General features: G+C 31.9%; 2 protein-coding genes across 2 annotated transcripts; both read right to left on the bottom strand.

Annotated features, from left to right (window-relative positions):
- Window positions 1–1,590: 1,590 nt before the first annotated feature.
- LOC135960461 (phenoloxidase 2-like) lies at window positions 1,591–3,787 on the bottom strand. Its single transcript, XM_065511753.1, has 3 exons — window positions 2,182–3,787; window positions 1,883–2,118; window positions 1,591–1,806 (listed from the first exon to the last, which is right to left on the bottom strand). Exons 1-3 carry the CDS (start codon window positions 3,785–3,787, stop codon window positions 1,591–1,593), a joined length of 2,058 nt encoding a protein of 685 aa, XP_065367825.1.
- A 12,603-nt stretch (window positions 3,788–16,390) lies between these two features.
- LOC135960453 (phenoloxidase 2-like) lies at window positions 16,391–18,587 on the bottom strand. The gene is made up of 3 exons (XM_065511747.1): window positions 16,982–18,587; window positions 16,683–16,918; window positions 16,391–16,606 (listed from the first exon to the last, which is right to left on the bottom strand). The coding sequence occupies exons 1-3, from the start codon at window positions 18,585–18,587 to the stop codon at window positions 16,391–16,393; spliced, it is 2,058 nt and encodes a 685-aa protein (XP_065367819.1).
- Between the last annotated feature and the right edge of the window lie 5,730 nt (window positions 18,588–24,317).

Genomic DNA, 24,317 nt, shown 5'->3' with positions numbered 1-24,317 from the left:
TAATTGGTTATAGCCAATAACTTTTTTAAAATTTAAAAAAGTTATTTTCGGAAGAGAGTCTTATTTGGGAGCTATGACTAATTGTGGACCGATGGCCATCAAATTTATTTGCATTGAATTTTATGTGTATACCAACATTTTTAAGAGATTTATGCTCGTTAAAGTGATTTTGGGAAGCGGGCCCTATATGGGAGCTATGACTAATTATAGACCGATCGGCATGAAGTTAGGTGACATGATTTCCATAGTATAAAGTATTTCGCGAGGACATTTGTATGGGAGCTAGGGGAAATAATGGACCGATTCTGAGTCTATCGGTATTATTTAAGGTGGGTGTTAGACTATTATTTTTAGGCGTTACAAACATCCACCGTGCCGAATCTTATATACCCTTCACCAAATTCTACTTTAAAATACAAATTTTAAATATTTTTAGATATACACAATTTTTTAAAACTATTAGTGAAAAACAAGTACGAGAGCTATATTTGGCTGTGCCGAATCGTATATACCCATTTTGAAAAAGTTTTTTCCTATTTTTTTTTTAAATTTTTAATTTTTTTTTTAATTTTTAAAAAATTAAAAAAAGAATTTATGACAAAAAAAAATATATGTATGTTAATTCTAATATCTTCAAATTAACGGTTGTTTAACGCCGTAATCAACAAAATATTTTTTTACTTTGAAAATGACGAATTTTGTGCCAAGCTTCTTATGCGGGAAGTTTTGCTTTACTTCTTTAATTTGGAAAAAAAAGTGAAGCAGAAGCACACCGATTTCTCTCCGAAGCTTATGGTGAATGCGTTTTATCGTATTCAATGTGCAAAAGATGGTCTATGCGGTTCAGAAGTGGTGATTTTGACATGGGAAAAAGTTTGAAGACCAAGACTTAGACTTAGAGGCATTACTCAATGAAGATTGTTGTCAAACTCAACAAGAGCTTGCAAAATCATTGGGAGTTACTCAATCAGTAATGCATATGTTGATATAATGATGAGAAAATATCATAGGTAACAATAAATTTATATTGTAAAAATGTTTCAAAATAAAAGCTGGAAGTTTTAAAAAATACAGCATTTTTATATTTCAAATGTCTGTATCAAGATAAAAACAATTTAGAATTTTGAATGCAGTTTGCTAAATACACGCATTATCAATAGGGCATTTACAAGATAATATTTGTTGCCATACCGAATATTTAAGAATATACATCGAGGGCTACCGTGAAATAAAACTGTCACTTATTGGGAGTAAGTTTTCTTGAGGGTTATTTCATTGGGAGTTATTTAGTTTGAGAGTTATTTCGCGGTACCATATCGAGCGTTTTACCGGAAACCTCAAACTATAATTGAAGGAAAATATTATTCAAATAAAAACAACCAACATTTTCTGTGTAAAATTTTTAAATTCTATAAGCAATGCATTTATTAAATGATTTAAACAAAATGTGAAAACTAATATCTTCTGATATAAATACTTTTTAACCGAATTGTGTTTTATTCAATAGATTAACAATTACTGCAATATTGAAATACAATTTAAATTGTTTGTAATTCGATTTTTTAAATTTTCTATAAAAAAGTATTTTACTTAGTTTTGACGCTGTACAACTCTATTAGCATCGTGACGTATAACAACATCTACAACGCTCATGTTGGGAGTCAGGAAATTAACCAGACGATCAGCTCCTTGGCGTGGCAATCTATCGAAGGGATAACCCATGGGACGACGATCAGGATAGAGGCGATCACGAACGCCGCAGTAAGAAGCAGCATCACTACAAGCACCCACCAATTGTTGATCAACCTTCAAATATAAACAATAGCAAACATATTTTATTTCAACGAAATCATTAAAAGAATATCTGCTAAATTTAACTTACACGATCATCTTCATAGTTGGAAACCATGACAAACAGTTCACATTGCAAACCTTCTGGAAGACCTTTGGGAATCAACATGTTTTCTGGCCAACCACAACCACAGAAATTGAATTCTAATTCATTGGCAGCACCAACAGCTGGACGACCGGCTTCCAAATTACGGTAAGTGCGTTCGAATGGTATGGTAACACTGGATTCCGATGAACGACGACGAACCGTATTTTGACCAGGGTTCACTAAAGAGATAAAATATATTTTATACCTCGCGCACAATATAATTACTTATTATTACAACTTACATGACACAATAAATTTGTCCAATTCTACCATCAATAAACGTTGATCTCTCAACAACATCTGTTGACCTTTCTCATCGGTCTTGGGTGCCAAGAATATACGTACTGTACCGAAACGTTGGGCACGACTATTGTTATTCACATTGATGGTATAGGTGAAGGGAGTGTGTTGCAAGTGAGTGAAACGAGCAAAGACATTGCCTCTGGGTACGAAGTCCATGCCTCGAGATAGATCAACATCAGATTCTTGGAAGAATGTGGATAAAACATTCGGACGACCACCGTCAGCAGCCACCTGAACACCGGAAATAGTTACACCATCATATTGCAATTGAGGCAATGAGTAGGGAGACAAACGGGTCTTGTGCTCTTGGAAGATGTCATCAATAAATGCATGCCACCTGTAGAAAACAGGATCACGCATAGCAGTGGCAGAGTCGCCCATAACACCAAACGATTCCAAATGGCGATGATCAGGATCATGGGAATATGAAATGAACACATGACCCATATTGTGAAGATCTCCATACAATGATCGATTGGGAGAAATGATTGAGGATTCCATCATATTACCCAAAATATCAATACCACGTTGTTCATCCAGAACGATACGGTTGCCACTTTCATCAATAACGAAACCTTGATGTATGGCATCGAAAATGCGATCACGCCATCTTTCTATATCAGCAACGTCCAAGTTAATTTGATCCAATTCACGCTTCAAGTCAGAAATGACGGTGTTATCGAAGCGAGGTGGCCAGGCACGACTAGCAACGAGAGAGTCCATTTTGGGGAAATAACCCTCAGCAATAGGTTCACGGAAATTATTAAATCTTGTAACACGAGCCAACTTGTTGCTGAAACGTTCCATATTGTAACGAGCAATGATCTGTTGGTGCATGTAAAAGAACAGTTCACCACGACGATCCTTGGCGACAATAGAACGATCGCCAGCTTCGAAAGGATATACCAAATGCCAATGCCAGTGATGTAGATTGATGCCCAAATCTTCACGGAAATACCACAAACGATGTTCCGGGTCCAAATCAGAAGCTGTATAGTCTCTAGGCACCACAATTGGCATACGTGACCCTTCTGCGACAACAGTAGCTTCTTCTCTCACCTGACGGAATACTTGAGAGTCGACATACTTTTCGGGGAAGTTTTGAGCAAATGAAGGCAAATCCATTCCCTTGGTGTCAGGACGATGTAACAAAGCCACTGAGAGGGCATAGTTGAAAAGGAAAGGATTGACACGATCACGTGCATAAACAGCAACACTCTGCAAGTCATCAATTGTGCGCAGACCCATGAAAATGTCAATAAGACGTCCGGCAATGCGTCTATGGCGTGGAATAAACAATGAGAATTGTTCATTACGACCCAATGACATGGGAATACGTAAATCAGGCAAAGCAATATCGCGTACTGGAATACGTTTCTCAGCCTTATCGCCGAAACGACTCTGCACTTCACTGCCAATAGGACGATAACGATCAGTTAAGAACTTATCGGGAACATCGAAGACGGTACTGGTTTTACCCTTTTCCATGAACACTGGTTCATTGGGTCGCTCGAACAAAAGTAAAAGATTTTGTTTGTCCGCCATTTTGTATCAGTATTTTATTTAATTTAAATAAAAAACGTTTGACTTTCTAAAGTTGTTGGTTCTTATTAAAATGATATTTTAAAGCTCTTAACGATTTTAATTGGTTTGTTCCACTTTTGGAACTGATGATTTAAGTTGAAATTTGCTTAGTATTTATACTCAATTATTCATAATTTTACGCATTATCTATAGTAAAACGCACAATTTACTTGCGTTCGTATCTTTTTCCTGCGGTTTATGCTTTTTATCATATGACATTTTACTTAATGCAATAGTTTTGTTAAAACGATAAGAAGATATATATTTATATGTGTTGTTTTATGTGTTGCTTGAATTCACGCAAGTTACATTTGGTTTTAAATGAAATAACTAATTTAAATGTATGTAGATCGTGTCCCCTAAATTAATTCAACACATTAATATTTTATTATTTAACTACGAAAAATAAATTAAATGAAAAAATGTTGTTGTATAATAATGAAATCAATAGTTCGGATTACTATTAAGTTCTTAATTATTATATATTATATTAGATACATTAGGATTTACTTTTAAAACATGGGGGTTAATAATGGATGTTAATAAAAACCAAACTGTCTGCTAAAATATCACCTCAAAGTTATCAAAAATTCCAAAATAAAATGTATAATGTATTTATATTTTTCTGAAAGGTAATTTGTTCAATGCTTTACTTTAAATTGCACTGTGATATATCAACATCAAATAAATATCTTGTAGCTTTAATGCGTTAATATATAAGTGGCCCTTATATGGGAGCTGTAACCGTAAAATTGTGTACGGAAATTTTTGTGAACATGAGGATTATCTACGAAGTGGACTATATATGGGAACTATTGTCAAAATAGACCGATCCAAACTAAATTTCGTTCTTTTATTTCTTTTTTCATAGAACTTACTTTTGCTGAATTTTGTTTGGATACCGTTATTACATAGGTATTTATGTACCATAGAGCCATATTCGGGAAAGAATTCTGTATGGGGGCTGGCAGCAGTCAAGCAACGATTATTGTAATTTGTATGTATAATTGCATGATGTTAGCTGCAATTCTGAATGGTTGTAAAGCATTTTTGAAAAATATTGTAGGTTGTCTCACATTTTGGTCTTTAACTGTGATTCGGTTTCACCTATTTTGCCCATTTTCAACACAAAGCATTTCTGACGTCCTTTCTTCTATGCTATATCATTATTAGCCTTGAATACACGTCAGACTGGATTTTTTAAAGTTTGGTGAAATGCGTATCAAACTATACAAATATAACAAGGTTCGTTTATATCTTTAAGAAATATTTTAACAAGTACTTAATTGTGTTATATTCGGTTGTGCTGAATCTTGCATACCCACCATCAATATGTGACAATAAAATATTTTTCGGATATAGGGGTTAGCGATTATATTGGGGTAGGGACAATTATGGACTATGAACCACAAGTTGGAAGAAAAATTTAGGTTCATAGAAAACATGGTTGTATCCAATATCATCACGATATTAATTATTATAAGACAATTATGAATGTTCAAGTCATTTTCTGAGCGGGATCTTGTAAGGGGACTAGGGACAAATGTTGACCGATTTTCTCCATACTTTACAGTATAATTTTAGCTTACTTATAAATAAGTTGTGCAATATTTTATCGGAATTGCTGCATAATCAACATATTTATGACATCTCATACCGTATTCCGGGGAGACATTTGTATTGGGGCTAGGTGAAATCATGGACCGATATTGTATACCATAAAGTTAAAGTTCCAAATAGCGCCGTAAATGTTTTTGACTGTTCAGAAAGTACTTTACAAATATACAATTTTGACCCCTTAAAAGTTCTAATTTCTAAAAAGTATCAATTACGTGTTTGACAATATTTACGTTAAAGACTACATACACTTTAAATTTAGTTTCTAGGTTTATTTATTTAGAATATATACATAAATCGTACCAAAAGGTACCAAAGCAACTTTTGACCCATTTTCACGAATGCCAAACATATATCTGCTCCTTTTAGAATAGATGGAGATGTGTTGTAAAATGACCTCTATATTTACATATTTCTTTAGTAAATATAAAAGTAACAGTTTCGGTAGATATTAATGTAAACATTTCTCTAGCATTAGGCATTTGGGCTAGATATAAAAGTAAAATATTTACCCGCTAAATATTAAAATTTCGAATATACTTAGTGAATATATTTTGCGAAAGAGGAACCTGTAGACGAAATTTAATTTCTCTTTCTTTGTGCGTTTTTGCTGGGATTAATAAATCAGCCAATCACTCAGTAACGTTACTCCTTTATAAATATAGATTACACAGACCAACAGCAAAAAAAGGCTTCACTAACCACTCAATAGATTTGATGCATCGTGGTTACCTAAGTACAAAAATGGTAAAATTTTTGAATTTTATGGATATTGTTTACGTGAAAATAGCAAATTTTTGTATTTTAAAAAACTCATGAAAAATCGAAAACGGCAGAACTTGTTCAGGTTTGTCGCAAAACCGCATATAATAGCAAGAAAATGAGATATCGAAGATAAAAATCGATTGATTATTTTCGAATTTATTCACAATTAAGTGAATTCGCTCATTTTCACAAAATTTAACTTTTTTGTTTGATATATGTACATAAAATTGAGTAGTTAATGTTCTTCTTTCGATTGATTGAATTTTGAAAACATTTTCCCCATGCTATGTACAAATATACACATGGGGCATTTCACGTCAAGTGAACCAACTTTTGAAATCGATGTCTTCCGATCGCGATGAAATTTGCACCAATGTTAGATCTATTGGATAGTAATTCGGACACCATTTTTCAACAAGATCGGTCAAGAACTCTCTGAGTTATAGGAGGTCAAAATTTGACATTTTGGCCAAACAGGTGTTTTTTTATCCATATAACTTATTACCTATTGTTCTTAGCAAAATGTGTCCCAAATAGTTTAGATAGCTATTTATGCAATCTTTCGAAAAAAAAAATTTTAAAAATTTAATAAAATATTTTTGATTTTTTTTTTTTAAATCAAAAATATTTTTGACTTTTTTTTTTCAAAATGGGCCCTTTTTATTTTTTTTTTTTATTTTTTTTAAGAAAGCTTAGGTCTTTTCCCATCGCTTAGTGGGATGCGAGTGGGATATCTATCAAAAAAAATATTTTGTAACTCAAGATTTAAAATTTTTGAATTTTTTTGCAAAATCAAAAACTTTGTTGACTTTTTTTAAAAAAATGGACCCATTTTTTAATTTTTTTTTTTTGCTCAGAAGAAAGCTTATGTGTTTTCCTTTAACACCCTTTTTGTCGCTTAGTGGGATGCGAGTGGGATATCTATAAAAAAAATGTTTTGTAACTCAAGACATACAATTTTTTACTTTTTTTTGAAAAATCAAAAACCTTTTTGACTTTTTTTTCCAAAATGGACTCTTTTTTTATTAATTTTTTTTCTCAAAAGAAAGCTTAGGTCTTTTCCTTTAAAACCTTTTTGGTCGCTTAGTGGGATGCGAGTGGGATATCTATCAAAATAAATGTTTTGTAACTCAAGACAAATGTTTTTAAATTGATTTTTTTCATATTCGTGTGTAAGTGTTTCTAAAACCTTAAAAATAAAAACCACAACAACTGACCGATAATAGCCACTGGAGGGGTGCAATATGAGGCCGACCGCTATTAATTTTCCACCCCCAAAATTTGTCTGAGTTTTGTATCTTGCGGCTTTTTTAGTCCATCCTAGAGGTAGTTTTCAGCGCACGTGATTTTCATTGTTAAAATATCAGGTGCCCCAGAAACAAATTTTTGGAATCAAGTGGAAATATTTTATGGCCCTTCTCCGAAGTACCTGTTTATTTATTATTTTATGACATTTGACTATAAGAAGTGGGTGGAGAGGTAGAAGTTGACAGGTAGGTTATTTATATGGTGGTTTATTTTTATTATTATTTGTAACATTTGGTTAAACTAGGTACTTTAGTATGTAAGCCCTTCTTGACCCTAATAAAAGATTTTAGACTCATTCATGATCTCACATATGATCTTAAAAAACTATTTATTGTCATTCTGAAGACATACGGAAATCAGTTTTTTAGAAACAGCGTTAAAGTTAAGACGTGTGTTATTTACATAAATACTTACAAAATTCAAAATGTCTACGACTTCTAAAAAGGCTAAGGTTGAAAATGAAATTTATTCGTCTTTTTGTTTTAATCCCTTTAACAAAATGAAGCACAGATCATCAGATATGCGAAATATTTCCGACGGCTTATTAAAAAAATTCCCTACGCTGTCAAAACGATTGAAAATTTGTGGATCATGCAGGAAAGAGCTCGGAAAGTTGAACGAATTACCGAATTTGAATAGTAATGAGCCTTGCGTTGAAGTTATTCCAGATGAAGACAAAAGTAATTCCGAGAATGAAGATGATGATGGTTATTCTAACTTTTCAAATTCAACGAATGAGTGTCGAAACCAATACCATAAGGATGCAGTAGAAGTTCTTGAACAAATAAAAGAGAAATACAAAACGTCACAGAGTGAAGCTGAAAGAATTCAACTTCTCACGATTGCTCCAAGAACATGGAGTTCTGCAAAAACAATGACTGAGTTTGGAACGGAATCTTGGCTTCAGACTGAAAGAAGCACACTGAAAACCATAATTTTAAATGTGGATGATTTTGTGGAAGAACTGTGTAGAGGATTGCTAAATTTGAGAACCCATGACTTTTTAGTCAAAGAGCAGTGGTCATTCTTCAAGGACTTGAAAACACATTTGAAGTCTGGTGAATTCATTATTTCATTTGATTTCGCAGAGAACTATAAATATGTTCTTCAGGATTCCATACAAGCATTCCACTTCAATAACGACCAAGCAACTATATTCACAGTAGTTATTTACTACATGAAAGAAGAAAACCTGGAACACAAAAGTATGGCAATCATATCCGACGATTTAAAACATGACACCGTTGCAGTTTATGAGTACCAGAAGATAATACTAAATTATCTAAAATCAAAATTTACAGTAGAAGAGGTATACTACGTTTCGGACGGAGCTCGTCAACATTTTAAAAACAAAAGTAGCTTCGCAAATCTTACAGCTCATGAAAAAGATTTTGGAATGCCAGCTGAGTGGCATTTTCAACCTACTGCTCATGGTAAAGGAGCATGTGATGGTATTGGAGCAAACCTCAAAAGAAATGCAGCGAAGTATAGCCTCCAGTGCTCTCATCAAGATCGCATCTTAGATGCGACTGCTTTATTCCATTATTGTATTAGAATTATTGTATAGAAACTAAAATAGTTTTTAGTAGCAAAGAGGATCATGAGGAAACATTGAAAACACTAAAGAGCAGATTCGATGCTGCGGTAACAATCGATGGCACTGCTCAATACCATGCTTTCATACCGCTTGTCGATGGAAGACTCAAATTAAAAAAGTTTTCTGCATCTACTCAATGCGATTTCTTTCCAAAGCCAAAAAAGAAGCCAGCAGCGAAATCAGTAGCTGAATCTAATAACGCCAAGAAAGGATAATAATAATACGTCGGTGAGTTAAATAATTTGAAATATTAAAAAAATAGTATTAGAAGAAAAACTACCAGCAGTGTTACCGTTGGAAAATTTCAGAAAGTCGCACAAAAAAGGGATTTCTTAAAAAAAATCGCACAAAAGGGGGATTTTGACATTAAAAAGGGGCATCACTTTTAAAAAGAAGGAAAATAAACAAAATAAAAATCGTTTAAATGTTGTATATGATGTATTTTTAATTTTCGGAATTGTGATATATTTAATTTTGATCATATTATTTACAAAATCTTAACAATTATTTTTTTATAAGCGCATCACTTGGCACTAGGGTTGCCAGACGGGCTTGATTTGGCTTGATTGTCAAGCTTTTTCAATGCGTGTCAATAATCAAGAAAAAATTTCATTTGTCATGCTAAAAAGGAATTTTAGAAATTTTTTCATCAAATTAATTGTCCACGTTTATTTTTCAAAAATATATACAGCTTTTGACAATTAAAAATATTTTTCTACTGAAAATGCAAATATTTTATGTAGAGTTAGCTTTTCAAAAAGTATAAATTCCTTATACAAAATTGTGATGAAAATTGTAGAAATTTTCAGCAGTATTTACCTTACTGGTGTAAGGTAACGAATTTGATTAAATTTGTCACTAACCCCCATTTTCTCAATCTCTGATTATTTTTTATCGTGACGAAACTGACAGTTCTCATACAAAAAAAAATGTTAATTGGAGGTTTATCGTTACGAAAAACAATAATCAGATATTGAGAAAATGGGGGTAGGAATACCAAATACATGTGGCAAATATATGTACTTTAAATTTTTGTTAATATTAGTTTAGTAATGAAGTCTGAATTAAATGTAATTTTATTACTTGTTTTTGTTAATAAAAAATTATTTACGTATTAAAGATGTGGCCACTTAAATTCGGTACGGATTAAAGCGAGCATAAACGAAACAACGTATGTTAACATTTTATACATGAAATTAAAGGTAATTTATTAAGCTGTAAGTTTATGTGTCTTTATTGCGAATAAATTTTCTGGCTCTTCTTCTTATGCCTCCCATTAATAGCTGCACAACTTTTCTTCGAACTCTACCCTTATTCCAGCATATTTATTCCACTTTGTTCTCATCAAAATCTTGTTATTTACTGTACCTGCACTCTTTTTCAATTTACGTTTAACAATTGCCCAATATATCTCGATTGGACGAAGAATTGGGCAATTTGTTTAATTGATGTGTTTTGCTATAACATCAATATTATTCTCATTATACCACTTCATAGTTGTATTTGAGTAATGACAACTTGGATAAAACTTTGTATCAGATGTGTAATGTCTTATAAATGACAGCAATCGCTTTTCCAAACTCTCTTTTTATATATAGTTCTGAAAATTCTTTAAAAACATGTCTGAAAAGCTTGACTCTTCAAACCGCAGCTGCGGATTGCCTGCAAAATTAATATTTTTGTTCAATTTTACGTATTCATATTTAAAGGCTCGAGTTGCCGAGACGTAAAATTTTTGATCTGATATCTGCCGAAAATCAGATTTTGGCTATCTTATAACCCGACAAAGTCGGATTTTCTAGATATTTGTGCACAATTTTTTCTCTAGATTCTTTTTCCATTGTGTCTACACTTTTTAAAACTAAACATAATAACTTGCAATTCATTGTAGAATAACGGTAGATTTGTTGTTAAAAACATATGTAAATCTTTTGCTATCATTGCTGTTGCTATGATTACTACAGTGCGTACCGATTTTAAGTGGCCAGTTCTTTAACGTAGTTGTATTTTTAACTTATTTATTGGAAATACCCTTTATATATCCTCAAACACTGTAAAATATTCAAAAACGTACCAAATTTGTTCAAATGAAAAAAAATATAATTTTTCTTTTGTTAATTTAACTGAATTTTAAATTGTCAAGAAAAATCAAGTTTTTTTTCTTTAACGTCAAGAAAAATCAAGCTTTTTCTTCTGAATGTCAAGCTTTTTACCAATTCCGATCTGGCAAGCCTACTTGGCACCCAGTTTTCCAAATCTTCATTCAACAAATTTTGTGCTGAAAGTATTGACTCATTTATGTCCACTTTTAGCATATTTTAGGCTACAACATAGTCAATAAAGAAAAGTGGTATTTTTGTTTTTCATCTTACAAAACTCAATTCAAATCATCTAATACTGTACCCAAAGAAAAAATATAGTTGTACAAGTTCTATAACAATATTATGGTTACTGTAATTATGTATATGATTGCGGTAATCATATTGTGTTTAAGTTACCATTCATATAATTGAGGCAATTATATATATGATTGTAGTAAATAAATATATATTTAATGCAATCTGTTCACGATGAATCATTATATCATAATATGTTGTACTCAGAGTACAACATATCATAATCCCAGAATAACTCAATATTGTGAAGTAATACATCATAAAAGTGGTTGCCACAAACATATACTTATTTACTACAATCATATATATAATTGCTACAATTATATGAATGGTAACTTAAAAATATGATGATTACCGCAATCATATGCCTAATTGCAGTAACCATAATATTGTTAAAAAGCTTGTAAAAATTATGAAATGGTTATGTAAACATGTACAACTAAATTTCTTCTCTGAGTATAGTATTAGATGATTTTAATTGAGTTTTGTAAGATAACTAACGAAAAAAATAATGAATGACGGATATTCCAGGGTCCCACTCAATGAAAACCAAAAATACCACTTTTCTTTATTGACTATGTTGTAGTTCCCGGTGGGTAGAACCCCCGCTGCTCACTGACCTTACTATTTGTCGCATAGTGTAATTAATTTAAATTTGTGTTGAGCATATTTTTGAAATTTCCTATTCTGTGCTGGGTATCTGGGTTATTTATTATACATATCATTGTATTCAAAAAAATTTATTTCCTTATTGGAATGAATTAACACTGAAAGCCCATTACTATTTATTTCAATTCCTGAAATTATTTCTTTACAGAGTTTGTGATAAAAATTTAATATATTGGTTTTTATATCAATACTACAAGAAAGCTTTACGGAGCATACATATCTCAGTTTCTGCCTCATGCCCAATATATATTTTTAGTAGTTCTTTAACGTGTGAATCGCCCATAAAATCAATTTCTTCTATATTTATTTTTACAAAGTTTTTAAATATTTCTAATACAACATCTTTTGTTCTAGAAACAAGATATATTATTTGCGATGATGCGCTTTGTATTTAATTTGTTCATAGTTTTTAAGTATATATACTAAAAAATTTTAATAAATTTTTTTGTAATTGTGGACAATCCAAAAAGTGGCAAAAAGGTAAAAAATCTGGAAAAGTGGCATATTTAGTTCATTTTAGGAAAGGTTCACAAAAACTGTCACGGTAGCTGAAAATGGGTAAAAATGCGACTTTAGTCGCACAACGGTAACACTGACTACCAGTTTTCATTTTCTCTCTTGAACAGTTTTAAAAAAGAACTTAACTGTTTGCCCATATGGTACTCCATAACAATTTATTAATATTATTTTAGTTATAAGTAAATTAAAAAAAATATTAATTCAAATTTAAATAATTATAAAATTTGTCAGGAAAAACTGAATTTAAATTAAATTTTACCAATTTTGGCATTTACTTGTTCTCTAAGTAAATGTGTGGTAGAATCTGACTTTCGTTTTATTTTAAGTTCATTAAATTAGTTTTTTATTCAAATTATTCAAGTATTTATAAAGATTTTGGTAAATCTGTCCGTCCGATATTCAACTTTCTTTCAGTTTTTTAGTAACGACAACATTAAAAAGACAACTTTACAACTTTCAGTTTAGCTTGCTACTTTTCGACTGACTTCTTAGTTTTATGATCTGTTTCTTCTTGTCCTTTTTATACCCTCCACCACTATAAGTGGTGAATGAGGGTATATATAAGTTTGTCATTCCGTGTGTAACATTGAGAAATATTCATCTGAGACCCAACAAAGTATATATATTATTGATCCTTATGAAATTCTAAGTCGATTGAGCCATGTCTGTCTGTCCGTCTGTGTAAAACACGCTCACGTCCAAATTTGGTAAAGTTGCAAGAAAAATGTTTATTATTGTACTAAGCAATTTGGTATTGAAAATCAGCGAAATCCGTACAGTGGAACCAAAGTTATGAATTAAAATGTGGGACAACCTCAAAAAAAAATTGATAATTTTCACATATTTTTGGACATTTTTTGTAAATATATTGCAGCTAATATCATAAAATTTTGCACTCGTTACTTTTATGATAAAAGGAGTAACTCTGGTGAAATTTATCGGTCCATGATTTCTCATACATACAAATACAAATTTCTTCCCGAAACACGGTTCTGTGGTCTATAAATGCCTACAGAATAGCACTATCCATAGAAAATTCAGCAAAAATAAAATTATATTACAAAATTTTTCGTGGATCGGCCCATATTTGACCATAGCCCCATATAATGTACACTTCCGAAAATCTCTTAAATAAGCATAAATGTCTTATAAATGTCGCTATCAAGTTGAAATTCGACATAAATAATCCCCATATATACCAAAATCGTTGAACCTAATTCTATGAAGATCGGCCGATAATTGGTTATAGCTCCCATATAAGGACCACTTCCGAAAAACACAATAACCTACATAAATATCTCAGAAATATAAATATCACAACAAAACTTAACACATCCGTAGTTTATATTTAGAAATCATACTACTGGATTTTGTGAATAGCGGTCCATATTTGACCATAGCTCCCATATAAGGTCCACTTCCAAAAATCAGTTAAGTACTCATAAATCTCTTATAAATACAATTATCATGCCAAAATTCGACAAAAATAATACTCATATATATAGATATCACTGTATCAAATTTATTGGCCGATACTTGGTCATAGCTCCCCTATAAGGCCCATTTCCGAAAAAGATATTAACCTAAAAAATATTTAAAACATATCGATATCAAAATGAAATTACGCACAGGTCAGTAATTTGTATCCAGTAATCATACTTCTGAATTTTTTGAATATCGGTCCATATTTAACCGTAGCTCCAATATAATGTCCACGCCCGAAAATCACTAAAATCTCATAAATTTCTTACAAATATAGTTATCAGGTTGAAATTCGAAACAAATTTATTCAATATATACAAAAATCGATGTACCAAATTTTATGATGGTAGGCCCATTATTGGCCATAGCCTCCATATAAGAACTACTTCAGGAAAACACATTAACCTGCACAAATATCCAAAAAAATCTGTACTGAACCAAAATTTTACACCGATCAGTAATTTGTACCCAAGAATCGTACTACAAGATTTTTTAAATATTGGTCCATAATTCGGCATAGCTCACATATGAAGTCCACATTTGTTAACAACGTTGTTTATATGAAATTCTACAAAAATAGCCTTCAAATACTTAGGACCATAATAGGTCATAGCATCCATATATTAAACCAAAATAGTACAAATATCAGTAATTTGTATTCAAAAATCATAATACTGAATTTTGTGAATATCGGTACATAATTGGCCACAGCACCCATATAAGTTCATAAAAATCACGTTAAAATATTTTATGAAAATCAAATCATAATAGGTCATAGCTCGCATATAATTCCCACAACCAAATATTTTGAAATTTGTCCAAATATATTTGTCTACCCTTTTTTATACTCTGTTTCTTCACTTGAGGTTAAAAGGGAAAAATGTTGATCCAAACGTATTAACTAATTATTAAGTATATAAATTGTTAAATTTCATACGTTTTAATAGCAATTTCAGTTATAAATTGCTAAATTAGGTAAAATTGTTTGTACATTTGAAATAAAATATGTTCTGCGTAAACTAGTCTTTCTAACAATTGTTATATTATTTCAGCTTTTATACCATCATATTTAGGTGGAGGGTATTTAAGATTCGGCACGGCCGAATATATTACTCTTACTTGTTATTAGTTGTATAATTTGGTATGTAAGTTAGTACGTATTATTTGACAGTCCTTTTTTCTACCCTGCTATCCCACATATATTTCGTGTATATTCTTATTTTGCTTGTGGTCGAACCATCATAAATTGAAGGCGATTTGGTTTCATCATCATCGTTTAATACAGAATCATCTCCTGGAGGAAATACAGCACTCCTAAGATTTAAAGCCGCATACACCATTCTTCCAAAGAGGAAATTTCTGATTGAAATGGCCGACCACCTGTAACAGGTAAGGATTTATGGTTATCGGAAATATATAAAAAATTTTCAAAAAGTTCAAAATAAAATAACTCGTATTTATAAACATTTTTTTTTTCAAAATATATGTATAAACTAGCTGTCCCAGCAAAAGTTGTTCTGCCATAGCTCAAACAAAGTTTGAAGACTCCCACTATAATAGTACTCCAGATATGCAAAAAAATATATTTTCTTTATTTGGCATGCCCATTGTTCCTATATGGGTCAATTGTTAATCTAAACCATCCAGGGACCCACTCAAACACACACACCAAATTTCTTCGAAATCGGCCCATCCGTTAAGGAGGAGTTCAGTTACTAACACACGTATAGAAGAATTATATATATAAAGAAGATATAATCAAAGTATATACAAGTAGTCCAACACTTTGACAAAATTACCCACCTCTGTAAATGAGTCAGTAAAAAAGTACCAAACTCGAAATATATGTTAGTAACAAAATTACACAAGTGTTGCTACCTCTTAAAATATCTACAGGCAACCGAGTTTTATAAAAATATTTTATACATATTTCAGTTTGTATACATTTTCAATACCAGATATTGGAACTATAGTTTAAATTCTACAATAACTTGATAGAAGTTCCAACAATTTTTTTCTTGATTTGTGCAAAAAAAAACCTTTTTAAATTTGCAAAAAGTATTTTAGAAAAATGTACTACTATGTAATGTTAATGTAATAATGTTTAAAAAAAACTTTATTTTATCAAAAAAGTAAAAATTCCAAGACAATATAATAAAGAAACATAAATTGTTTGTAAACCCCTTAAGCGATTTCTATTTAAAAATTATATTAATTTTGACGCTGTACAACTCTGTTAGCATCGTGACGTATAACAACATCTACAACGCTCATGTTGGGAGTCAGGAAATTAACCAGACGATCAGCTCCTTGGCGTGGCAATCTATCGAAGGGATAACCCATGGGACGACGATCAGGATAGAGGCGATCACGAACACCACAATAAGAAGCAGCATCACTGCAAGCACCAACCAATTGTTGATCAACCTTTAAATATAAACAATAGCAAACATATTTTATTTCAACGAAATCATTAAAAGAACATCTGCTAAATTTAACTTACACGATCATCTTCATAGTTGGAAACCATGACAAACAATTCACAGTTCATACCCTCTGGAAGACCTTTAGGAATCAACATGTTTTCTGGCCAGCCACAACCACAGAAATTGAATTCTAATTCATTGGCAGAACCAGCAGCTGGTCGACCGGCTTCCAAATTACGGTAAGTGCGTTCGAATGGTATGGTAACACTAGATTCCGATGAACGACGACGAACAGTATTCTGACCAGGATTCACTAAAGAGATAAAATATATTTTATACCTCGCGCACAATATAATTACTTATTATTACAACTTACATGACACAATAAATTTGTCCAATTCTACCATCAATAAACGTTGATCTCTCAACAACATCTGTTGACCTTTCTCATCGGTCTTGGGTGCCAAGAATATACGTACTGTACCGAAACGTTGGGCACGACTATTGTTATTCACATTGATGGTATAGGTGAAGGGAGTGTGTTGCAAGTGAGTAAAACGAGCAAAGACATTGCCTCTGGGTACGAAGTCCATGCCTCGAGATAGATCAACATCAGATTGTTGGAAGAATGTGGATAAAACATTCGGACGACCACCGTCAGCAGCCACCTGAACACCGGAAATAGTTACACCATCATATTGCAATTGAGGCAATGAGTAGGGAGACAAACGTGTCTTGTGCTCTTGGAAGATGTCATCAATAAATGCATGCCACCTGTAGAAAACAGGATCACGCATAGCAGTGGCAGAGTCGCCCATAACACCAAACGATTCCAAATGGCGATGATCAGGATCATGGGAATATGAAATGAACACATGACCCATATTGTGAAGATCACCATACAATGACCGATTGGGAGAGATGATTGAGGATTCCATCATATTACCCAAAATATCAATACCACGTTGTTCATCCAGAACGATACGGTTGCCACTTTCATCAATAACGAAACCTTGATGTATGGCATCGAAAATGCGATCACGCCATCTTTCTATATCAGCAACGTCCAAGTTAATTTGATCCAATTCACGCTTCAAGTCAGAAATGACGGTGTTATCGAAGCGAGGTGGCCAGGCACGACTAGCAACGAGAGAGTCCATTTTGGGGAAATAACCCTCAGCAATGGGTTCGCGGAAATTATTAAATCTGGTAACACGAGCCAACTTGTTGCTGAAACGTTCCATATTGTAACGAGCAATGATCTGTTGGTGCATGTAAAAGAACAGTTCACCACGACGATCCTTGGCGACAATAGAACGATCGCCAGCTTCGAAAGGATATACCAAATGCCAATGCCAGTGATGTAGATTGATGCCCAAATCTTCACGGAAATACCACAAACGATGTTCAGGGTCCAAATCAGAAGCTGTATAGTCTCTAGGCACCACAATTGGCATACGTGACCCTTCTGCGACAACAGTAGCTTCTTCTCTCACCTGACGGAATACTTGAGAGTCGACATACTTTTCGGGGAAGTTTTGAGCAAATGAAGGCAAATCCATGCCCTTGGTGTCAGGACGATGTAACAAAGCCACTGAGAGTGCATAGTTGAAAAGGAAAGGATTGACACGATCACGAGCATAAACAGCAACACTTTGCAAGTCATCAATTGTACGCAGACCCATGAAAATGTCAATAAGACGGCCGGCAATGCGTCTATGGCGTGGAACAAACAAAGAGAATTGTTCATTACGACCCAATGACATGGGAATACGTAAATCAGGCAAAGCAATATCTCGTACTGGAATACGTTTCTCAGCCTTATCGCCGAAACGACTCTGCACTTCACTGCCAATAGGACGATAACGATCAGTTAAGAACTTATCGGGAACATCGAAGACGGTGCTGGTTTTACCCTTTTCCATGAACACAGGTTCATTGGGACGCTCGAACAAAAGTAAAAGATTTTGTTTGTCCGCCATTTTGTATCAGTATTTTATTTAATTTAAATAAAAAAACGATGGACTTTCTATTTGTAAAATAGTTGTTGGTTCTTATTAAAATGATATTTTAAAGCTCTTAACGATTTTAATTGGTTTGTTCCACTTTTGGAACTGATGATTTAAGTTGAAATTTGCTTAGTATTTATACTAAATTATTGATAATTTTACGCATTATCTATAGTAAAACGCACAATTTACTTGCGTTCGTATCTTTTTCCTGCGGTTTGTGTTTTTTATCATATGGCATTTTACTTTAAACAATAGTTTTGTTTAAACGATAAGAAGATATATATTTTTATGTGTTATTTTAGGTGTTGCTTGAATTCACGCAAGTTAAATTTGGTTTTAAATGAAATAACTAATTTAATGTATGTAGATCGTGTCCCCTAAATTAATTCAATACAGTAATATTTTATTATTTAACTACGAAAATAAATTAAATGAAAAAATGTTGTTGTATAATGGTAGGTAACGAAATCAATAGTTCGGATAACAATTAAATTATTATTTATTTTATATTATATTAGAAGTATCAATATTTAAATGAACATTTTTGAACTAAATATTTATTTTACAATTTTTTATTAAAGTTCCAAGCATTTTAGTGATACACAAAACTTTAGCTTTCAAAATTCTTTTAAAAAATGTGGGTTAATAATGGAGGTTAATAAAAACCAAACTGACTCTTAAAATATCACCCCAAAGTAAACAAAAATACCAAAATAAAATGTATACCTAATAATTTATTTTTTTGAAAGGTAACTGCGTATAGAAAACAATTTTAACCAGATGGGCTTCGCTGCCCATTCGTAGTATACTAAAATATTATTGATGGATTTTCATATAACAATTTTGTTTTATTGGCGATCATTGAGTTATAATTTTTCTTGATCACTTCTCTTGGTACTTTATTATTATCAAGTGTAGTGAAATAATGATTTTTTAAAGTTACGACTTCAAAAAATCATAAGCTACTTCTTTTAAAATTGATTATAAAATTGTTTCCTTTAAGATACATGTTTTACCTTTCAAATAAAAGAAACTTTTTGAAGATCGGTTGGAAAATGGCTGTGTTACAGTCGTTTAAGATTCAAAAAGATTCTCAATGCAAGTATTACTAAAAAAAACCATTCTAACAGAAAGAGAATAATTAGTATGATTAGAGAAGAAAGAAATCACGAAATTCATATTTTTGTTCCTGTTGTATTTTGTTTTCATAAAAATTAGTTTTTACTGTTCGGAAAAACATTCTATCAATTAGACATGAGATTTTAATGTTACTTTTGCGAACTTCAAACCTCATTTTCACAAAAATGTTTACTTCAGAAGGATGTTTTTTTTCTTTAATAAAATATAATCTCTTGTACTGCTATAAATGATCATATTTAATTATTATCTGTATCATTTTATATTATTAATTATATCTAAATTTTAAACAATTAAAATATTCATTCAAAAATATTCACATAAAAATATTCATTTTAAAAATTTCGTGTATGTCTAACATAAAAGTTAATATATACTGTCTCAGTTCAGCAAAAAATTGCTTTCAATTTTATGCTAAAAAATTGCTTGAGCGAAATGACAGTTAAACCGAAGGATATTTTTACTTTGATAGAAAATATAAGTAAACATCTATTTAGAATTCCAAATAATACAGTATTTCAAGTATTCAAGCTAAGAATCTCGCAATTTTAGTTATCCAGATATTTAAAATTTAGTATGTACTTTGTATGAGAGGGTCCACACCCACTGTTCCGAACCCGATCATTTTTCCAAGATATTCGAAATAAATTATTTACTTCCTTTGCTATAAGGTGGAACCCGACCATTTTCGGACAATTTATGTAAAATTATAAGAATATTGCTATCTCAAGTTGTTTAGAAATAACTATTTACTTTGTTTGGTAGGTGCCTCACCCCCTATTCCGATCCGTCCCATTTTCGGTTAGACTTCATGCACTGATAATAACTAAATTGTTTCGTATAAAGTTGTTAGACAACTAAATTATCAAAAATATACAAACGATTTCAGAGCAATATCAATTATGGATCCAAAAATAATAAATTTTCAATTGAAAAATTCAAAAAATAGTCGATTTTTGGGCGAAAAAAGGTAAAACTTTATTTAAGAACATATAACAATTTTACGTTTTTCTGTAATTTATCTTTACGGAGAACATTTATCTTTCGAATATGTCGTCCCTACGTCCTTCGGGATTCCAGGATTTTGACAAGTATTTTTACACTTTGTTATTTAGAATGACAAATTTAAAGATCGTTGAAAATTTCATTGAGTTTTGTTAATAAATACAAATTTTGTTACATATTTATTGAGTTTCTAAAACCAAAATTTCAACATTTTAATAGGATTGCAAATATTAGGAACAATTTGATCCACATTTATTCTGAACTCTTTATACCCTACATCACCATAGTGGGGAGGGTATTATGCGTTTGTGCAGATGTTTGTAACGCCCAAAAATATTAGTCTAACACCCACCTTAAAGTATACCGATCGACTTAGAATCACTTTCTGAGTCGATTAAGCGATGTCCGTCCGTCCGTCCGTCTGGTCGGCTGGCTGGCTGGCTGTCCATGTAAACCTTGTGCGCAGAGTACAGGTCGCAATTTTGAAGATATTTCGATCAAATTTGGTACATATTATTTCTTCGGCCCAAGGACCAAGCCTATTGAAACTGGCTGAAATCGGTCCACTATTTCACCTAGTCCCCATACAAATGTCCTCCCGAAATTGGACTTTATCGGTCATAAATGTTTAATTTATATATGTATCTCCACAAATTCCGCTCCAAATAAGTTTTATATACACAAAATTCATGTCACCAAATTTTGTTACGATCGGTCCATAATTAGTCATAGCTCCCATATAGACCCGCTTCCGAAAATCACTTTAACGTGCATAAATCGCTTAAAAATGTTGGTAAACACACAAAATTCAACATAGTTAACTTTAATATAGACATAAATCACACGACCTAATTTCATGGTGATCGGTCCATAATTGGTCATAGCCCCCATATAACCCCACTTCCGAAAATCACTCAAAAATATAAATTATTGAAATTTTAAAAGAAATTTTTTTTTTGCTCTTTTACTTAGTGTAGGGTATTATATGGTCGGGCTTGACCGACCATACTTTCTTACTTGTTTTTATTTTTTTGTTTTGGTCTTACAACAAATATTTCAAGTCAATATCTCAATTAGATTCAAAAATATGCCACTTTAATACTCCGTGCTTCAAAAAAATTGCAGGTAGGTTTTTCCCAAAAAATACACAAATGTTACATATATAATGAATTTACGATGTGAAAATTTGTACATAATATTTGAAAATGTATTCAAAAAAGGAGAAAATTAACTACTCAATTTTATGTATATTGTTAAAAATAACAAATTTTAATTTTTTATATAAAACAATATTAAATCTTTATTGAATGAATAATTTTCAAAGAATAATTTTATTTAAAATATGACAGACAAATGTTTCAAAGAGAAATTACAATTAGTATTATTTGTTTTTAAAACAAGTAGATATATTTATAACATTCCCTCACTCCTATTTAGTTCTACTCGAGATTTTTTTCTTATTCTTTCTGAACGTCTAGGAGTAAATTGTTGTTGGCGTTTTTCAGATCTGCTTCTTATAAACATCTGTTGACGATCAATAGTTTGCTGAACATTTGTTGAAGATTTGGTAGGAATCTGTGTATTTCCTGTTAAATTATCAGGCTGTATAGTGAGCTGTTCATTTGCTGAATTGTTGGGACTATTAGCTGATTCATTATTTGGAATTTGTAAATTATTTTCTGGATGTCTCTGTTCTTGTTGGTTCAACTGGTTATTTGGAATTATTATGTCTAAATCGATGTTTCTGGTCCTTGGAAAAGTAAATTGATTCGAATTTTGATCATCGTTCGATTGTTGATTGTGGTTTGTTACATCCAGTCTATTTTTCATTTGATTTTGATGTCTTTTTATTATTCCTTGTAATGTGTCTATTAAATACATGAAATTTCCAATCTTATCTTTTACCTCACCCTGTATCCAACGTTTATTTCCTGAAAAATTTCTTACATATACTTTTTGACCAATATTAAATTTTGAACTTGTATTAATATTATTATGTTTAACTGGAAACATTGCTGTTAAAATTGTTCGTGGTTGACGTCCGTGCAATAACTCTGCCGGTGATCTGCCTGAAATCGGATTTGGAGTTGTTCTGTATGTTGTGAGATATTTATATAAAGCCTGTTCTTGTTTGGGTTCTTCTTGACATATTTTATAAAATGACGATTTAAAAGTTCGAACAAAACGCTCTGCTAATCCATTCGAGGCTGGGTGAAACGGTGCAGTTGTTAAATGTTCTATTGAGTTCAGTTGACAAAAACGCTTAAAATCAGACGAAGTGAATTGCGTGCCATTATCACTAACTATCGTTTGTGGAAGACCTTCTATGCCAAAAATATTTTGTAAAGCAATTATAGTTGATTGTGTTGTAGCTGCAGATACTTGTTTCACATATGGAAATTTGGAATATGAATCCACAATGATAAGCCACATCTTGTTGAAGAAAGGACCAGCAAAATCTATGTGTACTCTTTCCCATGGTTGTGTAGATTCTGGCCACGATGAAAATTCTTGTTTAGGGCTTGAACTATTTTCTTGACATACTGAACATGTCTTTGATATTTTTTCGATTTCTTCATCTATTTTTGGAAACCATATATACCTTCTAGCTAGTTGTTTCATTCTGGTTGCACCCCAGTGACCTTCATGTAACATATTTAAAACTTTGGAGCGGAGTGCCATTGGAATAATTACACGAGAACTATCATTGTGAAGAAGAAGTACACCATTTTCTATGGAAATTGAATGTTTTCTAACAAAATATGGATTTATTACATTATCGGGTTTGATATGTTCTGGCCAACCATTCATTACGTAATTAGAAACAATTTTTAAAATCTCATCTTCTTTAGAGTATTTGGATATGATACTTGCATCAATGGGACAATCTTCTAAAATGGTATTGTATACTTCTTCAATAAATTGTATATCAGTTTCATTTTGATCAAATTCAATATCATCACCAATAGGTAACCTTGAAAGTGCGTCTGCATTTGCGTGATGAGTTGTTGATTTAAATTTAATGGAATAATCATAAGCTTGCAAAGTAATTGCCCAGCGTTGAAGCCGATGCAATGTCATAACAGGAAGTTTTTTGAATGGATGAAACAATGTAGTAAGAGCTTGATGATCAGTTACTAATTCAAAATGTCTACCATAGAGATATTGGTGAAATTTCGTCACTCCAAAAATTATGGAAAGTGCCTCTTTTTCTATTTGAGAATAATTCATTTGACTTGAATTAAGAGTTTTCGAAGCAAAACATATCGGTTTCTCAGATCCATCAGGAAACCTATGAGACAAAACGGCCCCAATTCCATGCTTTGAAGCATCAGTAGCCAAAATAATTGGATATTTGTCATCATAATGGACTAATTGGACTATATTCATAATATCTTGTTTCAATGTTTTGAATGCAGATTCTTGTCGCTCACCCCAAACAAATTTCACATTCATTCTTCGTAGCTCATTAAGAGGTGATGCAGTTTTAGAAAAATTTGGTATGAATTTGTTATAGTAATTTATTTTTCCTATAAATGCCTCTAACTCTTTAATATT

This window comes from Calliphora vicina, chromosome 5, assembly GCF_958450345.1.
Source record: "Calliphora vicina chromosome 5, idCalVici1.1, whole genome shotgun sequence".
NCBI lineage: Eukaryota > Metazoa > Arthropoda > Insecta > Diptera > Calliphoridae > Calliphora > Calliphora vicina.
This window is presented reverse-complemented; position numbering and strand designations above follow the sequence as displayed.